Source organism: Brachyistius frenatus, unplaced genomic scaffold (genome assembly GCF_029030835.1).
Source record: "Brachyistius frenatus isolate BFR_SWC_R1_liver_20210118 unplaced genomic scaffold, ASM2903083v1 Contig_24, whole genome shotgun sequence".
NCBI lineage: Eukaryota > Metazoa > Chordata > Actinopteri > Embiotocidae > Brachyistius > Brachyistius frenatus.
Window position 1 is genome coordinate 153,848 of NW_027210623.1, and position 21,368 is coordinate 175,215.

Below are 21,368 nucleotides of genomic sequence, written 5' to 3' on the forward strand. Positions count from 1 at the left end.
TTGTGTTGTCAGAAAGGTCTCAGCTGCCACAACATCTTCAACATGAGGTGTCATACCAAGAAGTCATTAGCTGCTTTGTGCATTGCCGCCTCCAGAGATTGATGTGATTGAGTTACAGCTTATTAAACGCTGCAGAGAAATCTGTCATCCGCACTTGATTCCTTCTGACTGTTGAGGAGCAGTGGGCAGCCACAGCTCGAGGTCCAGGAGCTATAGTATCAGTTATGAGCGATGTGCCTCGGTCAAAGGCAACAAGGTTCACTTAAAAAACAACAGAAGATGAAAGTACAAAGTCTGATCCTTACACAAGAACTGGAAGTTGTTAAATAATTGTCACTATCAACACAGAGAAAAAAATAACCTCATATAGGAACTTTGTTTTGTCTATACAAATAAAAGGATCCGTTTCACATATTTTCTAAAATGACATCTTTTGTTGTTAGATTTTAGCACCACATCATTCTCAACAACCTCAGTGTTTTCACAGCAAACCTCATCAAACACTTCCCTTTGCCCAGTAAACCTTTATCCCGACGGACATTTTGATGTGCCACAACAATAACAACGGCCACAATCAAGTCAGGCAGTGCTCCTCCAGAGACATGTCACTGTTCATGGTGTCTCACTGGTATTACTTGCTGACACTTAAACAGGTCCAACCATCAGTCAATTAATACTATTAGGTGATGAGAATGTCAGCTGTAAGAAAGGTCATCTTTACTTATTATTCTGAAGTTTGTAAGTAACCTAACATCACCATTTAATTAAATCTTTGCCTGTATGTATTTTACATCCTGTGTAGAGACTCACAGAGTAAATTAGAAAAATGATTTTTGTAGGTGATCAAGGACAGACATTTTGATCCCAGTCTTAGAGGAGTAAACATATTGATGTTATGATCAATCAAAAACTGCCATGTGTAGAGTTTTCTCTCTGATCATACAAAAATGCAAGGCAGAAAACAAGATGATCAAAAGAAAAGATGGAGAAAGCCACAACATATCATGCAAAATACAGCTTTCACCACAGGATTTAACATCTCTCTGTTTCCAATCCATGACTGTCCTCATCTTTGCAATCCTTTATAAACCATTTTATATTGAGGGTGCCTCTGTATCATCATCTGTGCACATCACAGTGCCACTTATAAAGAACTAACTAGTAGGCCACATTGTCAGCAAGCCTGTCACTCCAAAGTACTGTAATTTGAAAGCTATGCATCCTTTTTGGTTCATGTTGTTATATAAATACCACACAATAATGACAACATTGCTTTTCAATTGAAAATATGGTATGTCTGTGTTCAGAGATATTCCTCCTGTTCCCTAAAAATCCACAGTGTTGAAAATAACCTTGTCACTTAATTTAAGTATTGCTGTAAAAGTTACATTGATTGGCCCAGTTAGGAACAACAAGTATAAATTAGAAGTGACTAAAAACAAGGACTGGAAATAGATCATTTGTTTACTGTTGCCTTGTTCTGAAAGAGGAGAACATTTTAAATTCATGAACACATCTTTTTTTTTTTTTTCTTTTTTTTTGAGAAAACAGAATTCATATTTTGACTTACTGTAATTTTATTTTGTTTTCCATGAACAAAGGACTGTGCCTATACCACCACAGTAAATTGTACACCATTGACTGTACATTACAACGAGAGCACTAAAAACTGAAAGTGAGAGAACCTTTGGTTCCTGGACACATATATGAAAAGCAGACTTTACAGCAAGAGTATCAACAATTTTAAAATAGTAATTTAAAATAGAGCACAATTGGGTACAAGAATAGCACATTTGATAAAGATTTCCTCATAACCCACAGTAACAATAGCGGTATCAGAGATTGTTCTTTGCCTTCATTCAGATTTTTTTAATGGTCAGAAAATACAAAATACTATCATATATTTGACAAATAACCCATCTGGAGCAAGAGGAATAATATTTTGAGTAAAAATGTGAACAGCAATAAGCCACATGATGTAGAAACTTACTGCCAGTCAGATGAGGAATGTATCAAACGTAGCAGAGCATAAAGTTAATCAGAGATGTAAAGCAAGAGATGGAGAATGTGTTTAAGTTGTGTTAGATTTGCATTGCAACCGTGTGTTTGTTGGCAGTAAGTCAATCTGTGTTGAGTATATTTTTTCCCAAGTAGGCATCAGAAGATAAGAGCACAACCTAAAGCCTGTATGGTTCGACATCTGCTTTATCTGCTGCCTGGTTTACAGTGTAAATAAATACCCATCTATTTAGTGTAATGTGGCATAGGCCCTAAATGTAATTTAAATATACACAGACAATTGCTGAAATATTGCCCGATGTTGCACACTGCAAAGAATAGCATCTTTTGGAGGTTTTGCAACCTCAGATATTTGATCAGTCTAAATGAACCTTGCATCAGACAACTGAATTCAGAGGCGCTACAGAGAAATATCTCCAATGCATGAGTATACGGCAAGAAAGACCAATTCAAGCTCGACTCCTTTTACGGCCAAAGTGTAACACTGGAATTAGTCTTCAAAGGCACAATAAAGTATGTACAGCTATATCTCATCCACCACAAACTTCAAAGTAAAGTGCACCATCATCCTATACATTCACATAAATGACACTGTGACATAATATTGTATATGGTACACAGCACTGTGTAACATGCCTTGGACCTTTTCACGTCCAAGTCTCTAATTGTTTTGTGTGGATACAAGTGATATTGTTGCGATGATCATTTCTGTGCTTGCGGCTCCATGGAGCCAGTACTGCCGAAGTTGATGCAAATGAAAGCAAAATTAAGATGTAATAAATATGTAAACAACAAAATAAATATATTGTGACGTGCAGTTATTTTTGATCTAGTATCTGTATAAACAGAATTCATGCTTGAGGAAGTGTGTGACATTGTGTTTTTTATGTAGACTACAAAAAGTCTAGTCCACTTTTAAAACTTACTGATGTGTAACTGTTAGTTATAATTTACAGATAAAGAAATGTTAAATTTCTATAACTACGACATAAAGGAACAGTGTTGTTGTTTTTTTAATAATGCCATTACAGTACAAAATGACCAAAGTTATCAAAAATGAATCTGACTTTGAAAGTGGATTACTCTTTGTGCTTATTTTCTTCCACTGACCAAGACCATCCTGAAGTCCCCCCTCCCCCCCTCCCACACACACACACACACACACACACACACACACACACACACACACACACACACACACACACACACACACACACACACACACACACACACACACACACACACACACACACACACACACACACACACACACACACACACACACACATACATACATACACATAAAACTTGAGGCCCATAAAGCATTTTGGGATATGCAGGACTTCCAAGGTACTGGATGATTTGGAGATCTCAAACCAGCCAAGGGATGCATGAACAGCCCTTGTTGAGAGGACAGATGGACCAGTTCTCCACTGCACCTCAGGCTGGAGTCTACTCACAGGCTAACTTGCTGTCAAAGCTGGAGAGGGCGATTGCAAAGGCTTGCAGGGCACACATTGGGTAGTTATAGTCCATGGTGAAGACATCTTCTGCAACACGGCCAAACTGCATCACAATGTAGTCAGCTGCAGAGGAAACAAACAGGAAACAAATCATACATAAGCTATTAAATATGTGCTCTTCATTATGGAGACCCAAAGAACTTAGTGCTAAATTTGATCAAAGTCACGATTAAACAAAATAATCACATGAATAAATAAAGAAAAGGAGTGTTTAAATTTGTCATACAACTCTTCAATTGAATAGAGTTGCTTTAAAGCTCACACTGGTCTGCACTTTGTGCCTCCCCTCGAGCGTATGCCGGTAAATGTTGTGCTGTGCTGCATTTCAGATGGTGTACTTCCCTTAAAACACTCACATACAGTAGTCTTACATGTTAGTACACTTACTTGTACAGTACTTGAAGTTGTGTTGTCTCAAATCGAACACTGCCCTACTGCACTTCCCGGAAGTAACCATAACATTTGAATGCATCACCCACCAACATATCTGTAGTCTATTTGGTCTGTAGTATAAAAATGAACGTGTTTTCATGTCCACTGTTTAACACACACAATAAACATACGGATAGCGTCTGTCCAACAGCCATGTGGTGGTCCCTCTCTTCCTGTTACGTAGTCATAATGGTGACAGTTAATGGTGAAAAGCATCCATCATTTCACACTCAATTTGTGGACCGTTTTGAGTACATCATCCGGGTACCCAGAGTGCATTGTATGTTACCGTACATGACAGTGTGACACACTTATGCACCGAAAATACTAAGTGTTAGTTTCGTGAGTAAACAATTTGGAACGCAGCCCTGGTGATAAAACACAAGGGACCATCTTGTTGGTTTATTGGAATAAATTGCTGCCTCTGAATTGAAGGAATCTGAAGGATTTGCTGCTGTTGGACTGGACCACAGTGTTTCAGCAGCCTTTTTTAAAGCCCAGCTGATATAAATCTGCCCCTCCCTTCTTTCAACTCTTCCAACACAGAGCCAGCACTAGCTCTGTGATCTCAGTGTTTTTCTAAGTAGATTAAATGTGGACAAACCATTTGGGAAGCTTTGTATAGTCTTTGTTTGGTAAATATTGTTATTCTGACTGACGTGTGTTAGTTTGTACAATAGTCTTTGTAAATACAGAGCCTCTAACAGTCGTTCTGTAGGAATAAGGAACGCTTTCATTTTCTGTTTTTTTGTGGTTTAAAAGCCCAGGTTAAAGAATTGTCTTCTGTTTGCATTTTGTTTTTATGTGATAGGGAAGTTTGGGGTAAAGAAGTGCATTTTTGTCAATGCTCATATCAAAAGTTGAACAAACTGTTACTTTAAACCTGAATTCATACAGTGCAGCTGGTCCTTCTTGGAAATGGAGAGAATGGGGAGTTGCAAGTCTTCCCTATGAGACATAACAATTCCCCTATTCAAACTTTTTAGTTCCTATTCTACTTTTTAACATTAGACCTGATAAAACAACATTTATAGGTGTGGAAACTCACGGTCGTTGTCGTGAATGATTTGAAAATTCTTGACGGAAGCCTGAGTGACTCTGCCGTGGAAGTTGAGCACATAAGATTGTGTGTCGTCGTTCCACACAGGCGTCTTGTTGTGAAGTTCAATCACGCTATCTGTGTTCTTATTCTGCCACCTGGCCAGCAGTGACTCATGGTCCTGTAACGAAGAAGAATAGCAAAGCTCTGGATCACGAGGATCATTGATATCAGATCAATTTTGTAAGTATAGTCAGATGCTGAGTGGGTCAGCACAGATGTGACTATTGACAAATGAGGGAACACATACATTTCGTGGGCGAATAGACACTCTCTCATGGTCCATGTTCATCCCAGGAATGATGACACTCATTTTGCGAGGTCCTTTGAATCCTAAAACATTGGTTTCCTAGATTGAAAAGATCATAAAGCATGTTCACCCTACAAACCTACAATGTATTTATAACACATTGTATAATATTTAATTGAATATCAATTATGTACTAAATAAAATACACAAAGAAAGACAGATTAACATTTATTGATCGAAAAAAAAAAAATAAAAGAAGCACTTCACTCTCTAATGTACCTTAACTCAAAAAATAAAATGATGCATGTTCTTTGAACTAAAAGCTACAGCCTAATTACTCAAATGTATTGTGAAATACTAATATGCAGTTTTTTTTCCTTCAGAGGTTTTCAAATGTATTCATGCATGCATACTGTAGATGATAACCTGCTTTTAATCTGAATATAATAATACTGTGACTCCTCTGTTTGTTCCAGGAATCCCTGCATGAAATTGTACATTTTAAAGACCACCTGACATTTTAACCAACATGTTGTATTTTCAAAGCAAATTAATTTACTGTAGCTTCCATTAGACCTCTGGTCCTAAATTATTCTGTTTAGTGGGTTGTTAGAAAAATGGCATTTCAAACCTTAAACAAAAATTGCACAATAACATTACGATAAGATGAAAACCTTAGTATAGCCTTGAGATAAGAAGCCTTTTAACCAACTCACATAGCAAATGGCTGCTAGCTCTTGCCGCAGATTGCTAGCTTCGAGGCTGGTGGTGCTCTTCATAGGGTTCAGACCGCTGTCGTATACAGTAAACTTGGTTCCCATGAGGTTCGATCTCCAAAGAAAGCACAACACAGTAAAAAGTCTGATTGTTAGTCTGAGTGTTTGTATGAAACAATGCATGAGAAGCATTTTAAAGGGGCATTTCCCAGTGTGTCTCTTTTGAATTTGAAGTGCATCCAGATCCTGTAACATAATGGTAATAGTTCACATGTCATGCTCTAGGTCGAAAAATAAACTGCTCAAATAACAGCAACAAGTCAAGTAACAGTACCCAGCTTGGTGTGTGTGTGTGTGTCATAGGTAGGCAATACTGTCTTGTACATGTAAAAATATAATCCTAGGTGAAAGGTCACTGTTCATTTAAATTTAGATCTCCATCCTTCAAGCAGGACTGTGATTGCAAAGGTTTGAAAAGTGCATCAACCAATGGCCAGACCGGCTCTGAAGATTAAAAGGCTGCAGAGCCATATTTGATTAAACTCCAGAGGAGTTTCTATGGAGCCTTGAAGTTGTCTCTAAGGATTATATCGCCACTTACTTTCTCCCAATCTTAGCCTTGAAGATTAGAATTTTAAATACGAATTATTTCAGACTATTTCTTTTTTAACAATGAGCGAGGGTTCAAACAATAATATAACAAAGACATTTTTTTTTATTTTACAATTTCTTGACTGAAGCTAAGAGAGAACAGGACATTAAGTATTTCCACTCTATGGTGCCTTACATAAGAAAATGGATCATTTTAGGCACAATTTTTATGAGCTTTGCTATAAATCCATCGTGTTTTTTTTTTAATACTGCCTATAGGAATTTACAAATAAAGGAATGTGGCTAGTAAAATTGTGTCGACACTAAATGCAATAGAAAATACATTTAGAAAAATAGTATAGTATGGGAAAAATTAAATAAGGAATCATGCACAAACACATACCCATGTATAGAATTTCTAGTGTGGGCTGCCAAAATTTCAACAAGTCCTCCAACACATACGCCCATACAGGTCAGTTGTTCTTACCCTCAAACACAACCCATAGGAGAGTTTCTTAAATTAGCACCCTGGTTAGGTACAGGAACAAAAACACTTTAAGGAAAGGTTAAGGAAAGATGATGGTTTGATTTAAAATGATCACTTGAACCATGTTGTACCTTTATGTTAATACTTCCTCAAAGTTACGCAACCTCGGCAACATTTTTTAAAAAAACTGTCCAAACTTGTGATTGGAAACAAGAAGCAAACAGCGGTCTCCTGTGCCAAAGTCAGCTGTGTATCAAACCATCCACCAACCCACCTCACATTGTATAAACATCACGTGGACTGTATAACTTCTCTGGGACACCAGATTGTCATCATTCATATGACTACTAGAGGGTGTTTCACTTTTAAATGCAGCTGTGGGTCGTGATACGCTGTGAGCCTGTAGGGTAGTTTGTTTGAAGGAGGACAGTCTCCTGAATTTTCCATGTAGCAAAACCACGGAGGACTTACCTGAGTTTACCAATGAAACTCTCTCCACCTCGAGATAGATCAGTGGGATCAATGGAGATGAGGTAATTTGATGTTTTACTCTTTTTCCTCTTCCTACCAGCTAACAGGAACACCTGCGTCAAAACGAGCCAGGAACCAAATTTGAAAAATGTAAGTGTCACCAGTACACTTAAAGATAATCATGTCATTTGGACACACACACAGCTTGAAGCCACAAAACAGTATCTTTCTAATATTTTATGTTGTGCACACAAAATTCAGGCCACATAAAACTCTTCACAATCCATTCTCTCAAATACGTGTCCTTTGCGAAATGTCCGTTAAGCTGGTAGACCCCGCTCACCTTCTTGCCGTCCTCCCTCTCCAGGTGAAGGTAGTAGGTGGGATACATGCCTCTGTCCATGCCCTTCTTGTCTCTGGTGATTCTGCACTTCACTCTAACCCCCTGCGGTGCAGGTCGCAGAGAAAACTCTTCAAGGTCATCGACATCAATGGCAGGTTCACTGACTGGTGGAGTGGGTGCTGAGGCCACATCCTGGAGGAGAAGAATAAGCCCACTCAGGACAAGAACCCTCGTGAGATGGTGGACTGGTGAGTGATGCATTTGAGTTGATTTTCATTAGCACAGAGTAATGAGTCTGAAGATCAACTCGTCCACTGGGACCGTGAACTAGCACACTGAATCTAAAATAAGGACCTGGTGTAGAGACAGAAGATTGAGTTAACTGAAGGGAAAGATTAGAGGAAAGAGGAGCAAAGAGAAGTGGCGGTTATCATAAAGTGGAGAGACTGAAAAGGATGTGATTTTTCTTAAAATACTGTTAGATCTTTATCCAATTAAAATACTCAATTTATCATATCAACAAAAGACAAATCTTTGTATTGTTCTTGTCTATCCTAAAAACATAATTTAAACAGCACAGATTAAATGTTGGAAAAAGTATGTGAACCTCCAGGCTAATGACATCAATGAAAGCTAATTGGAGTCAGCAGGTCGGGAGTTAGCAAACTTGGAGGTGTCGGCTCGAGCTTCTTTGACTTGCAAATATCACCCAAACATGAATTTGCTATTCACCACAAGTTTCTGCTGACGTGAACCAAGTCTCTGTAAAAAGAGATCTTAGAGGACATGTGATCATGAAATGTTGATTTGCATAAAGCTGCAAAGGGTTACAACGTTATCTCAAAGAGTTTACATCCTGATTAATCCACATTTTAGAGAGAGGTGATTTAGTACTGTGGCCACTCTTACTAGAAGTGGGCATCCAGCTAAGAGGACTCCAAAAGCACAATGCAAAATGCCCGTTGAGGTATAAGAAAGAACCCCGGAGTCACAGTTAAAGGCTTAAAGGAATCATTGAAGCTGGTTAACATTTCTGTTCAGGACTCTGCCATACACAAATCATTGTGTATTGTTTGCACGGAGCAGGAGGAAGACCCGGCTCTCTGAAAAAAAACATCACTACGTGCCTGAAATTTGCCAATAAGCACCTTGAGTCTTCACAATGCTCCTGAGAACATGTTTTGTTGACTGATGAAACAAGGGTTGAATTGTTTGAGAAGAACACGCAGCACTGGTATGAAAAGGGCAATGCATAGTGACATCATCCCAAAGTATGGCAGAGGAAGCACTGTGAAATATTGATACTCTATGCTGCCTCGAGGCCCCAGAGCTCGCCATCATCAAGGAGAAAATCAATTCCCAAGTTTATTAGGGTATCTGACAGGATAGTGTCAGAGTGGCTGTCTGCCAGCTGAAGCTCAGCAGAAGTTGGGTGATGCAGCAAGATAAAGACCTTGAACATCAAAGTGAATATACAACAGAAATAACTTCAAACAAAGAAAATACACCTTTTGGAGCCCAGACCTTAAACTCATTAGTGATACGGTGGAGTGACATTAAGAGAGCCGTTCACATCAGACGTCCTACTGTTGAGCTGAAGCAGCTCTGTAACAAATGCTTGTTTGAAATTGTGCTCACAAAGGAGGTTCGATCCAATTATTAAATCCAAGGTTTCACTTAGGTTTTCCAGTACTGTGAATGTTTAATGGGTGTGTTCAGTACAGACACAAAAGGTTATAATTATTTACGTGCTATTATATTAAGCACATTGAATTGCCTATAATTTGGATTTAAATCAAGATCAGATCAAACTTTATGAAAAATTCATGCAGAAAATCAGGTGATTCCAAAGAATTTATAAACATTTTCTTGGCACTATAAGCCAGTTATTATCACAGCTGAAATGGGGAAGAACAAAACCTGTTCATTTTTGATCTGTTAAGCTTGTTAAACATTAAACCAAGCGGCTCCCAGGCTCGCTGACTTTAATTTATCAGAAGGATGGAAAATAACAGCTCACCAACTGCTGAATCCAAAGCATATTTTAAAATAATAGAGAATGCTGAATTAGCTAAAAATGAGTGCCAACAATCGCCCCATCTAAGCCCTTCTATAAAGCTCTGCACCTTAGTTTCAACTAGAGAACAGTTTATGTCTTTCAAACTCCTGCAAACTGGGAAGGTAAACTTAGAAATAAGTTTGTTTTACCATTATTCATATGCTAATCATCTATTCATAATCATCTGCTTTCATTCGGAGCTTCTCTTAGGAACTTGGGCAACTTTCTTTGTATTTTTCATCATGGTGATGTGACTCAGTCTGGGCCAGGCAACATGTGTCTGTTTGTGGAACATGAAAAGGTCGAAAGCCAGACGCTCACGTTGTAAATTTGAAACAATGCTCTTCTTTGCGAGATTTATCTGCTTACTGAAATACTTTCATAATCTTTATTACGTGGAGAGGAAAATGATGATACCACTATGTATAACTGACCAATGGAAGGAACGTTCTTTGGTGACTCAATATAAGCAAGAGTATTTACGTCCTTAACTGTGAGCTGGTTGAAGAAACCTCTCCACATTATGCCAATGAATATAATTTTTGGACAAACACAACAGGTGTTTCCTTTTTTTTCCTTGAGTGTTAATACAGTTTTCCTGCCCTGACATATTTGAATCCGCGATTGTTTTTCCACAGCAAGAGACGAGGTATGACATTGTTTTTCCAGCAGCTTCATACTTATGCCACACTGTAACATAACCAGCAAAATGGCTTTGATTGGTGCGGCACATAAACATCAAGAAGGAACTGCAAAAACACTTCATTTGTACCACATTAAGCTCTATTTGTCTATTACTGTACTTTCAGCCATGAAATTATTTTTAAAGAGTCCAGCTTGGCCACAAAATTTTGACTGCATTTTATTGCTGCTTGTGACTCAGTAATTAAAAGCACTGGTTGCTGGAGAGAATACACGGAAAGACTATAAATATGTGCTATGAAATTCATTTTACCTTGCATGACTTCTTGCTAGTGGCGGAGCCTGGTCTCGTGTTGCTGTTGAGCTGCGAAGAACTGGAGCTAATTTCATCTTCATCATCCTCTTCTTCATCAAAATTCATGCTGCTGGATATACCTTCACAGAAAAAACAAGAAAGACAGAATGACAGTCACGGAGCTTTCTCTGCTTTTTAATTGGTAACATGAAACAAACCCTTCGACAGGAACAGTCACACTTCTTCCCGGTTACATAAAAATCATCTCCACAGTTTGAGGCTTAAATAGAGAAACTTGTGACACACATTTGTGTGTAGAATTAGGTCACACGTTTTCATGAGACGATAGGTTGAACCAGGTGTCAGAACTCACTGAGAGCCACAGGGGTTTTGAGTATATTTGACTTCAGTAGTAAACTTATCTTTGATGTTGTAGCAGGACTGTCTCTTACCTGCAGTCTGTCTTGTTGTCATCAGTAGTGTGACCAGTAGAGCATTTCCATTGCATTAAGTTTATTGCCTTTAGTATCTGACGTTTCCATACATACTGATATCAGGGCAAGTGTCGCTGATAAAGTCATATCAAAATTGATGTGCTAGTAGTTTAGAAAATAATAAAGATCTCATGTCAACCAGCTATAGCAGTGAACACTTCATAGAGTTTCCTAGAAACCTGTGTCCAATCATCCATTCTAAAGAGGTTTAATGTTACTGCTGTCCAAAAACTCAACACCACATTTCACGCTGGTCCTCTTTGGCTGTGTTTCCTGGGAAATGTGGAAAGGAACCAACTGATTATCCTCAGTCCTACACGATAACTAATACTGTTGTTGCAAGGCATTTCAATGTTATGCAAATACATCACAAGAAAAGAAGTCCTAAAAACAGTGTTATGACTTGAAAGGGCAAACCATAGTGTGGAGCACACTTGTGTGTAACACAGGAGCTGATGTTGAAACTTGGAATAGCTCCTCATGAAGGTTACAGCTTCCCCCTCCGTGCACATCACGGTCCTGCTCTCCGTTTGCACGCAGGACAAGAGTTTTGTAGTTCATCTGATAGATATGTCATTTACAAATATTAGACACTGTCCTGGTCAATGAAGACAAAGAATATGATTTCTAAGGGTCCAAAATCTCCCTTTGCTGAGTGGTTGTTACATAGGGAACAATTAATGAGTGTGCTAGTATTCAGTGTTTACAATATGAATACTGACCTGATTCAGGTTTTAAAATGGAATATCTATTTGCAGTTGAAGGTTTCAACACGAGTCAGTGTTTTCCTTCCTCCTGCCAAAGTTCTACAGCAGTGGACCACAAGGTAAACATGGACTAATGGTTGTGTTATTGTTGATGCAGTAACAGAAGCTTTCTTGACCACTGACAGTACCTTTCTTGAGCATAGTGACGCGTAGATCCTGTTTACTCTGCGACTGAGTGCAGCTCATAACAGGCTCTGCCTCGCCCTCCTCTGTGATGGGGTGACCCACTGTCAGGATCTGGATCTGACCATCCTCCTGCTGGGAAGCTAGGCCATCGATCGCTGCTGAGTCACAACCCCACAAGAAAAAACTCCATCAGAAAGCTTCGCTACTGTTCAACAAGCAGTATTTCATGGTGAAGTAAAACAAAGGCAGATGTTTGCATAAAACTGCAACAACGATTCAGGAATTGATCACATAGTCAACTAGCCTGACTAAGAGTGGTAAGATTTCCACATCTCTCATCCACCTAATTGTGGTGCAGTGTTGCTCTGTATGGTGAAAAAGCTTTTTCCTGACTAAATACATTCATAGCATGCTGATTTAAAAATGTGAAGCGAGTCTAATGAGTTGGTCTCTCTTCCAGCTTGTTGTCTTTCTGTGTCTTTAGAGGTAGAGTCTTATGAAACAGCATGTGGGTGCTTTTATCTTCACTGTGGAAATTCTGTGTAATTAATAAAAAAAAAAATATACAAAGTTAACCACAGGTCCATGTATTAATGAATACAGTTCAGCTTTTGTGAGATAATTATAGATTACTTTAAATCCTCAAAGGTAAATTACAGTCCTGCACCAGCACTTCATATACATCACATATACACGTACATGTAATGTAATGTAACATCAACAAAATATACTTACACAAAATGTAGAATATAGCTCTAAAAGTACATCTTAAATATTGAATGTGCATTGCCACTCACTGTACACTGCCCACCCTATAATTATGACAAATGACTCAATAACATTAAACTTAAGTGTGTAAACAATATGCATATTTCATTCCATGATTACACTTGCTGGAAGCCTTGTTGGAAAGCCTTGTGCATGGGGGCAGTCAGTCAGCGCTTGTCTTGTTCTGTTTAGATGTGATTCAAATGAATGTTGGATGTTTAATTTTAGATGGATGTTTTATTTGTGTAGCAGCTTGAATTACTCCCTCTGAGAAAATTGAAGAACCTCTAATCTATTCTGTGGCTGATTGTTTCAGAGTGCACGGTGTGTGCTCATGCTTGAAAGAATCAGAGTGAGATGGCTCCATTAATGGTGAGTTTGGCACTACTGGCCTGTTTAATCTTTTACCCCAGTTGAATCCATTAACATGTATTTTTCTGGGACAAAGTCATTCCGAAGATGAGCATCTATTGTAGTGCAGTAGATCCAACGACAAACATCTCTGATGTCAGAAACGAGGGAGAAAATGATGTATTGCAAAGATGAGGAATGGTGCTGTTGTAATGCTTTTTCTTATATTTTGACTGCATGCTTTTCTTATTGCTCTGCCACTTATGGAAAATACTTTAATATACTGCGTCGTCCTCAGTCTGCAATAATATGTGAATGTTGAAAAGCAAATAAGCAAAGGGAAATTATCAAAGCAGTTTACTTATAGATATAACATACCATTTCTACATTCGTTTTTTTCCTCTTCTAATTTATGTCATCACTTCTGCTGTGTCAGCGTGTCATACATCATCTCAGACGTTTGAGCTCTGACAAGCATGGCACCGCAACGAGACGAAGAGGGCAGCTTCACTAGTTATGTTTGTTGCCAGATGTGGCTGGAAAAATTAGCAGGGGAAACATTATCGGCGGACAGACAGCTGCAGCTGCTGGACAATAAGGATTTTGTCTCTTCTGTTTTGTTATTTTGAGGACTGTTTCTAATGACTTTAATCTGTTTATTTGGACTTGAGATCAATACGTTTATTGATTCTTCACTGTGCCTGATTACCCGTTTGTCTTAATACTGGTAGGCTGACCTTTGTGTTTCCCCTTCCTCTCCTTCTTGTCGCTGCCGCTCTGTGGAGTGGAGCTGGCCGATGCTTTGCCCTTTTTGGCTGAGCGAGGCGGTTGTGTGTCCGTTACCACCTTCACCTCCTCCTGTTCAGCTTCTTGCACTGAACACAGCGACCGAGATGACCAGCAGCACATATGCAGGTTTACCCGAGAGAAAGGACAGAAGAAAATAAGGCTGAGCACGATTACAATTACACACATGGAAATATTACCCTTATACTGTATAAAATTCAAAACAAAACAGTGTTTCTACTGAATATCATGAACAAATTACATGATATTGTGTTTCTTGGAGTCTCTTCCATATGAGAATGTAACTGTTAAGCCTGAAATTAGAAGGCAATGGTTGCATTAATTTTGTAGTAGTTAAAGACATTTAGTATCTAAAATGTATATTTTTAAATATGTGATTATGTGTTACAATAAAATCATCTTCCCCTGCAGCCATTAAAATATGTGAATATGTGAAATGTGTGAATATTTGATGTTTTCTTTTTCATTATGAAAAATATGGAAATTGAGTATAATAGATGGATGTTTTTACTCAACATGGGAACAATATTCAATGACACTGTGACATCACAGCGGGTATAGAGTTTCCATTTAGACAAAAAATAAAAAAGCAATCTCTCCCTGTTTTAAAGTAGAGAAATACAGTATAGGGTTAACAGTGAAAGAATGTCAGAAGATTTATGACACTTTTTTGGCAGGATTGATGAGGTTATTATTTCCTTTCTTTCCATCAGAATATTAGATTGTTGCAGAGACTCATTTTGTCAACATTTTCCTCATCTCTCTGCAGGAAATGTGACAGTTCATGGCCTCGAGCCCAGAAACCGGCCCTGAGAAACGAGGATTAGATGCTGAACTCTGGTCTCCATGTGTAAATAAAAAGACCTCATCAATCCCAGGTTTCTGCTCATGAGTGTTTGGATTTGCAGCACTGCATTAAACCTTGCAAAACGTAACTGTTACAGTATGATGTATAGCTCCTAGGGTGGTAATATTAGCAACAGTTATCAGTATTCAGCTGGTATTATAGTTATATATACAGTATAGTCTGTAGTAGGAAATCCCACTGGGCTGAATACAGCTCTGATTGGGAAACTTGGAAGAGCAAAAACTGGATAAGAATAAAATCACTTTTGGCTCAAGAAAAAATATTCTCTGTAAATGAAACAGACTGATCAAACAATCTGTCTGACATCTTTGTTTGTTCAATCGATGTGTTTCTTCAATCCTCTGTTTGAGCTTTCTGAATCAGCAGCGCCCCAGAGGAGGACCAGTCTAATTTACCGTGGTAGATGGTGCTGCTGTTGCTGCTGAGGTAGGATTCCACCAGCGGGGCCTGTTCCTCGCTCTGTTTGGTCCGACGAGTGCGGGACCTCCCGTCCACATTGGACTGGACCATCAGAGGCTCTTGCCTCTTCTTCTTCTGCTTCTGTTCAAGCAGCGCTCGCTGAGGTTTCATACACACAAACATGTACAGGCAGGAAGAAGGGGACAGGGTCAGCAAATGACAAACAAATTAAAATCAAACAAAATTACGATGGAACTAAAGTTAACATCAATTTCAGAACAAACTATTTTTCTTTGTTAGTCGCCATATTCACCCTGACAGTTGCCAGATATGTCATGTCTGAAACCTGTTTGTATGTACATAACTATGATACTATTACTACAGACTCAGATAATCCAAAATTCCTTCAGTGTGTGATTATGTGAACATTTAGCTGCTAATTGTTTAAGTTATATACAGAGAACCATATAACATCTGCAAGAGGCAAAGTTTTAAAGCTTTATTCTTCTCTGCTTCTCAGACACAAAACAGAACATGAAATTGTTTTACTTTTTTTTTTTAATTGCTTGAGATGATCTCTTAATAGGCATTACATTTTTCTTGTAAACTGTCATATTTTAGGCAGAGAGTTGGGTTTAAAAGCCAGCAGCAATAACACAGTCTATGATAAATCTGTTAAGCCCAGAGAACAATGCTTGATGTTTAGGGATGTGCTGCCCGACCTCAGGCTGGATAGATCTATTCATCTGGACTAACTGTCAGCTATATGCAAGTCTTCAAACCAGAGCTCATAAAATATTCACAGTTTCTATTAGTGGAGAATTCCGGCAGCGATGCGCTAAGGGTCTACAATATGCCCAGTAAAGCTCCCATCTGTGGCAGGACAGTGAAGGCCGTGCACAGCGGCTACATTTACACAGTACATGGATTTGGAGGTGAAGACTCTGACCTCTGGGTGAAGCACTTAAACATTGGAGCAAAAGCTTTGAAAGGCACAACTACAAACAAGCTTCTCTCCCTTTGACTAACATGTTACCTATAAACAATGAGAAATATCAAAAACTAAAAAATGTTTCAATCAATAATAATTTGGCTTATGATGCTTACATGCCTAAAGCCAGACTAAGTGAGTCACTACAGGTTAAGGAACCGACCTCCTGAAGGCGTTCCTAATGGTTAATTAGGACAAGACTGCAGGAGTATTTGCTGCTCTGACTGCAGAATAAGACATTTTAGGGAGTACTCCACAGATATCATTCCTTTAGAAACAGAGTAGGACATCAGAAACAGCAGTCTGTGCTTGTTTTGCCTGGTTACAGGGTTGCTGACAACAAGCAATGACAACAGCAGTGTCACTTGGCAGGGTGTGAAGCTGCCAAACCGTCTGAGTGAAGCATCCAGTACTCTCCAAGTTGTGATTTTGCAGTAGATCTGTTATATTATTTATTGTATTAGTATACCTGTGCCATGAAAAAAACATTTGTTCGGGTTGTAAACACCACTAAGAACATTTGAATTAAGACTGCTTGGTGTTGGGTTTTGTATGTTATTTACTGGAGATAAAAAGTCCTACAGTTGGCCATCTGTGGTTCCATGATGGAGCAGGATAAGTTTGTGTCATGACAAAACTGCCCTGCTATAATTGATTTTACCTTTGTGTTGCTCCATTATCAGAACTGCAAAGACGTACCTGTCTGTCCAGTTTCTGCTGTCGGAGGTTGGTGCCCTCATCATCTAAAGTGCTGCAAAGAAAAAGAGGAAGGGACAGGTTAAAACGCTGAAAATGCTCCTCAGCCGTTTGTAATGAGAGAGGGACATTTTCCAAACTGCTTTAGTTATTTAACTTGCTGCTCTTGAATTGCAAGAGAAAAATTAAACACTTAAAGTATCTGCCAGTATTTATGCTTATTGCCTAATATAAATGGTAATGAAGCTTGGTGGTGGACTTCAGGAAACAGTGCATTTTGTTTTCATATTGAAACCTGAATCACCCTCATGCCTTTAATTACTGCCACACCCTCAAAATACCGGGGTCACTATTCCCTGAAGAGTATATGTATTGTATAAAAGGTGAGTTTATAGCTTTGTGTATTCTTATGTTGAGCACTATTTACTACCACAATGTTAAAATACAGAGGAATTCAAGTTAGTAAATGTCTTATGTTTAAATGTGAGCAGCAAATATGTTTTCACTTATCTGCCGCACACAAAGGCATATTATGGGCAAGACACAAATGAGAACGTGTACAGCACATTACAACAAGGCTTCAGATACAAAGCACAGTCAGCATGATACGTGTATAAGGGACGGGGGCACTGAGCTCAGTGTCATAGCATCCTGGATAAGGATGTTTCTGTTTTCAGTCTGGCTCATCAAAAGCACAATGTAGGACTTTAATGACAACATTTGTACTTTAATAGATGGATCACCTAAAAAACTGCCCTTCAATAATGAAGATGACAAAGTAATAAATGCTGCAAGGGGGACAAGAAAGCATTACAAGCCATGGGTGACTGTAACCAGAGGAACTTGTGCATATCTCCTCAGCTACGTCAACAAAGATTAAGTTCTACCGCAGCAAACAACATTGTCACAGTTTTCTCTTTGAATCCATTGCTCATGTTAAAGATCACTGTATGAGTGAACATATGGACAGAAGCGTCTGTCATGGGAACAGCAGAGTTAGAGGATGTGAGGATGGTGGCGCTCGTATGCTGTTTGAGGCACATTTAGGATTCGGAGCTGTATAAATAAAATGACTTTATGGCCACAATTATCATAATGAAGAAAATATCAAAGGATCCACAGGAACTTTTTAACCCCCTCCTGCTGCATGATCCACCTCTCTGCTATCCATATGCTCAGTATTCCTCAGTCTGGCTCTCTGGAAGCATCCCTGGAAGCTGTGTCACTATTGCTGATGACTTTGGACACATTGCATGAGATGAAAGAGACTTTGTGTGCCATGTTTAACCACACATTCGATAAAGAAATGTGATTGTTAGCCTCAGTTCTTTTGGCGTACGAGTCTCCCTCCATGTTATCTTGTTTAAGAGGGATGTGACAGATGCTACTCTCCATGTGCTCGGTGGAATATTTCTTCTCTCTCAAAGGCATTCCTGTGTCCTCTGCAGCAAATTTAATATCTGATGTAGGTCAAAGAGAATGTGAGGACAAAAGGAAATCATGGAGACTCGCTGTGAGAATACCAGATTGGCCCGGCACCGCAGTGCACAATTACCTACACAACACAAAGCACACATATCTAATCTCAGTCGGTAAAAGGGATTCTCTGAGCAAGCTTTTCCTGAACAGTCTGCTGTCCTCAACACAACTGGGTTATATCTTTCTCTGCATGAACACCAGCAATGATTTGAATAACACTTGATACTTCATACACCCTTGCATAATGCCTGAAGGTCAGAATAGTACAGGTGTAGTGTTGGCAAAATTAATTTCTAAATGATTTCAGCAAGTTGGAGACTCATTCTCTCTCCACGACAAAACACTTGCCTACCTGCTGGTGCAAGAATGTCTACAGACATAGATTAACATTTACAGTTTGTTTTAGTTGTTTAGTAGTTTAGTCATTATCTGATGATCTATAAACACACAAACATTAAGATAAAGGGTCAAACATTTTAGTAACTAACTGCACAGAAGTAGACTCAAAGCCGAAGCTCCAGTATTATGCACACTTATATAAAACATGTAATCACATCACATTGCAAAAAATATACACATGGGAAATGTAAAATCATTTGCCACATCTTTGTTTCATACAAGACCATGGCTGCAGCTATTTTCATTATCCATTAGAAAATGTATATTTCACTATTTAACCTGTGAACTGCGAACGGGAAATACACATCACAATAAGGACTGACTAAAACGCAAACAAAGTTTACATTGATTAAACAGGCAAGTGTATTCTTTTGTAACATAATACATTACTTGAAGGATTACTTAAAAATCAGAATCAGCATTAATCGATATAAATCAGTGACAAAATGTTTCTTAAGAGATATTTTTCACCTTGCTAATAAAGATTACTTGGCATGTTGGGGGAGGATTCGTTCCGTGCTGCAGTCTAAATGAAAGGAGAGCAGGACTGCGTGATGGATGATGAGGGAATTGTTACACAAGAATAATGAGGTTGCTGGCAATTCCCCACTTCACTCCCCTACCTCAATCAACCCACATGCCACATAATGAAACATTTTAAATAGGATTTTAGACATTTTTGCAAATCTATTAAAAATGAGGAACTTAAATCTCAAAATGATTGAAGTATTCAGACCTTTGCTGCAGCTCTGTGGCCAAGTCCATGCTGTTTGTTTTAATTTCCCATTTGTCAAAGGACTTCATTGAACAGAGTTTAGAAAGTCAGACAGAACTGTATATAAGATCCCATGACTCACACGTTAGTGCAAAAGCCAAGCCATGAAGTCCAAAGGAACTCTCTGTAACTCTGTGATAAAACGCTGGCATCAGGGCAAGAGTATGAAACCACTTCTAAATCCTTGAGTTTTCCCAGGAGCACAGTGGCATCGATGATAATGAAATAGTTTGGAACCACCAGGACTCCTCTAACAGTCTGACCAAACTGAAAACACCAACTCACGCTTATGTCACATATCCGCCCTCAGCATGGGCCACTGTCCAACATTTTATTATTTAGCTATTCCACCGTGGAGTTAGCAAAGGTGTGCATCACTCAGAAAAAAGTCAGTCAATCACAATCAATGCGCCTTAAAGACAGACACAAGAGAGGCTGTTCTTGGTTCAGCTGCAGAGAGAAGCTTAAAAGAGGAGATATAAAACTATTGAGATGGTTCTTGGGAATGAAAACCATAAGAATATCTTCTTATGGACATTAAGACTGCAAATAAAACACAAGAGAAGTGTAAAATATGGAACCTTTAAGCTGGACAGTGAACAAAAGCAGCAACACTGGAGTGGTTTCAGGAAGAATCTTTGACTGTCCTCAAGTGGCCCTGGCAGAGTCCCGACTTAGACCCCACACAACATCTAGGGAGAGACCTGAAAATGTCAGCTCACTTTTCCCATTCATTTTGACGGAGCTTGAGAGAATCTGCCAAGGAGAAGGCAGCAAAATTCCCAAATCCCGGTTTGCAAATTTGTAGAGATTTGCTGAAGAAGACTCGAAACATTAACTGCTGCCGAATAGGCTCCTGCAAAGTACTTATTGAAACGTCTAAATGTCTTTGTAAATTCCAGTTTTTGATTAAGAACTGTTCAAAAATTCCTACAGACCTGTTTCCACTTTGTCTTTCAGGTAGACCGATAGGGAAAATTGCAAATTTTATCAGTTTAAAATTAAAAACAGAATACAATAAAGTACACAAAAAGCGAGACTGAGTCTTTCTGAAGCAACTGTACATCATTTTTCAACAGTTTTGCGACATAAAGTTTTACAGTTATCGATTTAAATGAGAAATTTAGCATTATCGCAGCGGTTAACTGTTCTCTTCCTCTTTTCACTGATTCAGTATCTTTTTATTTAAAATGACCTTCAACAGACCTGTGGCATGTTGGTGTGGGAGTTTGTTCATCCGTCTGTTTCTGTTACTTGTACATGAAGGACTAAGTCAAACTCACCTAGTGCAAACACCTACAGATCGAGCACAGGAAACTGACAACAAATCCATTATTACTGGATGTGTGAGTTTGTGCAGTTGTATAAACGTTCCGTCATTTTTCTCTGCTGTAGATCCAAGAGGTTTGAATCAAAAGTTTTCGACACTAAAGAAATACGGTACACGAAAAGATTATGACCTCATACACCCCTGATTCTGAAGAGAATCAAACCCTTCCAGACCATTTACTAAAGGTGAAT

General features: G+C 38.8%; 1 protein-coding gene across 3 annotated transcripts in view; it reads right to left on the reverse strand.

The window, feature by feature from the left end:
* Positions 1-3,208: 3,208 nt before the first annotated feature.
* tub (TUB bipartite transcription factor) overlaps positions 3,209-21,368 on the reverse strand; it is a 44,505-nt gene continuing 26,345 nt past the window's right edge. Inside the window, exons 2-12 of one of the 3 annotated variants that reach the window (XM_069697593.1) lie at positions 17,198-17,249; positions 15,504-15,666; positions 14,171-14,308; positions 12,317-12,472; positions 10,946-11,067; positions 7,932-8,123; positions 7,589-7,701; positions 6,040-6,154; positions 5,324-5,422; positions 5,023-5,194; positions 3,209-3,605 (exon numbers count right to left, since the gene is read on the reverse strand). In XM_069697593.1, coding sequence (XP_069553694.1) covers positions 3,472-3,605; positions 5,023-5,194; positions 5,324-5,422; positions 6,040-6,154; positions 7,589-7,701; positions 7,932-8,123; positions 10,946-11,067; positions 12,317-12,472; positions 14,171-14,308; positions 15,504-15,666; positions 17,198-17,249 — 1,456 coding nt within the window. In that variant the 3' untranslated portion in view covers positions 3,209-3,471. The remainder of the gene's footprint in view (positions 3,606-5,022; positions 5,195-5,323; positions 5,423-6,039; positions 6,155-7,588; positions 7,702-7,931; positions 8,124-10,945; positions 11,068-12,316; positions 12,473-14,170; positions 14,309-15,503; positions 15,667-17,197; positions 17,250-21,368) is intronic. The other 2 variants (XM_069697594.1, XM_069697595.1) reach the window with 2 other exon arrangements.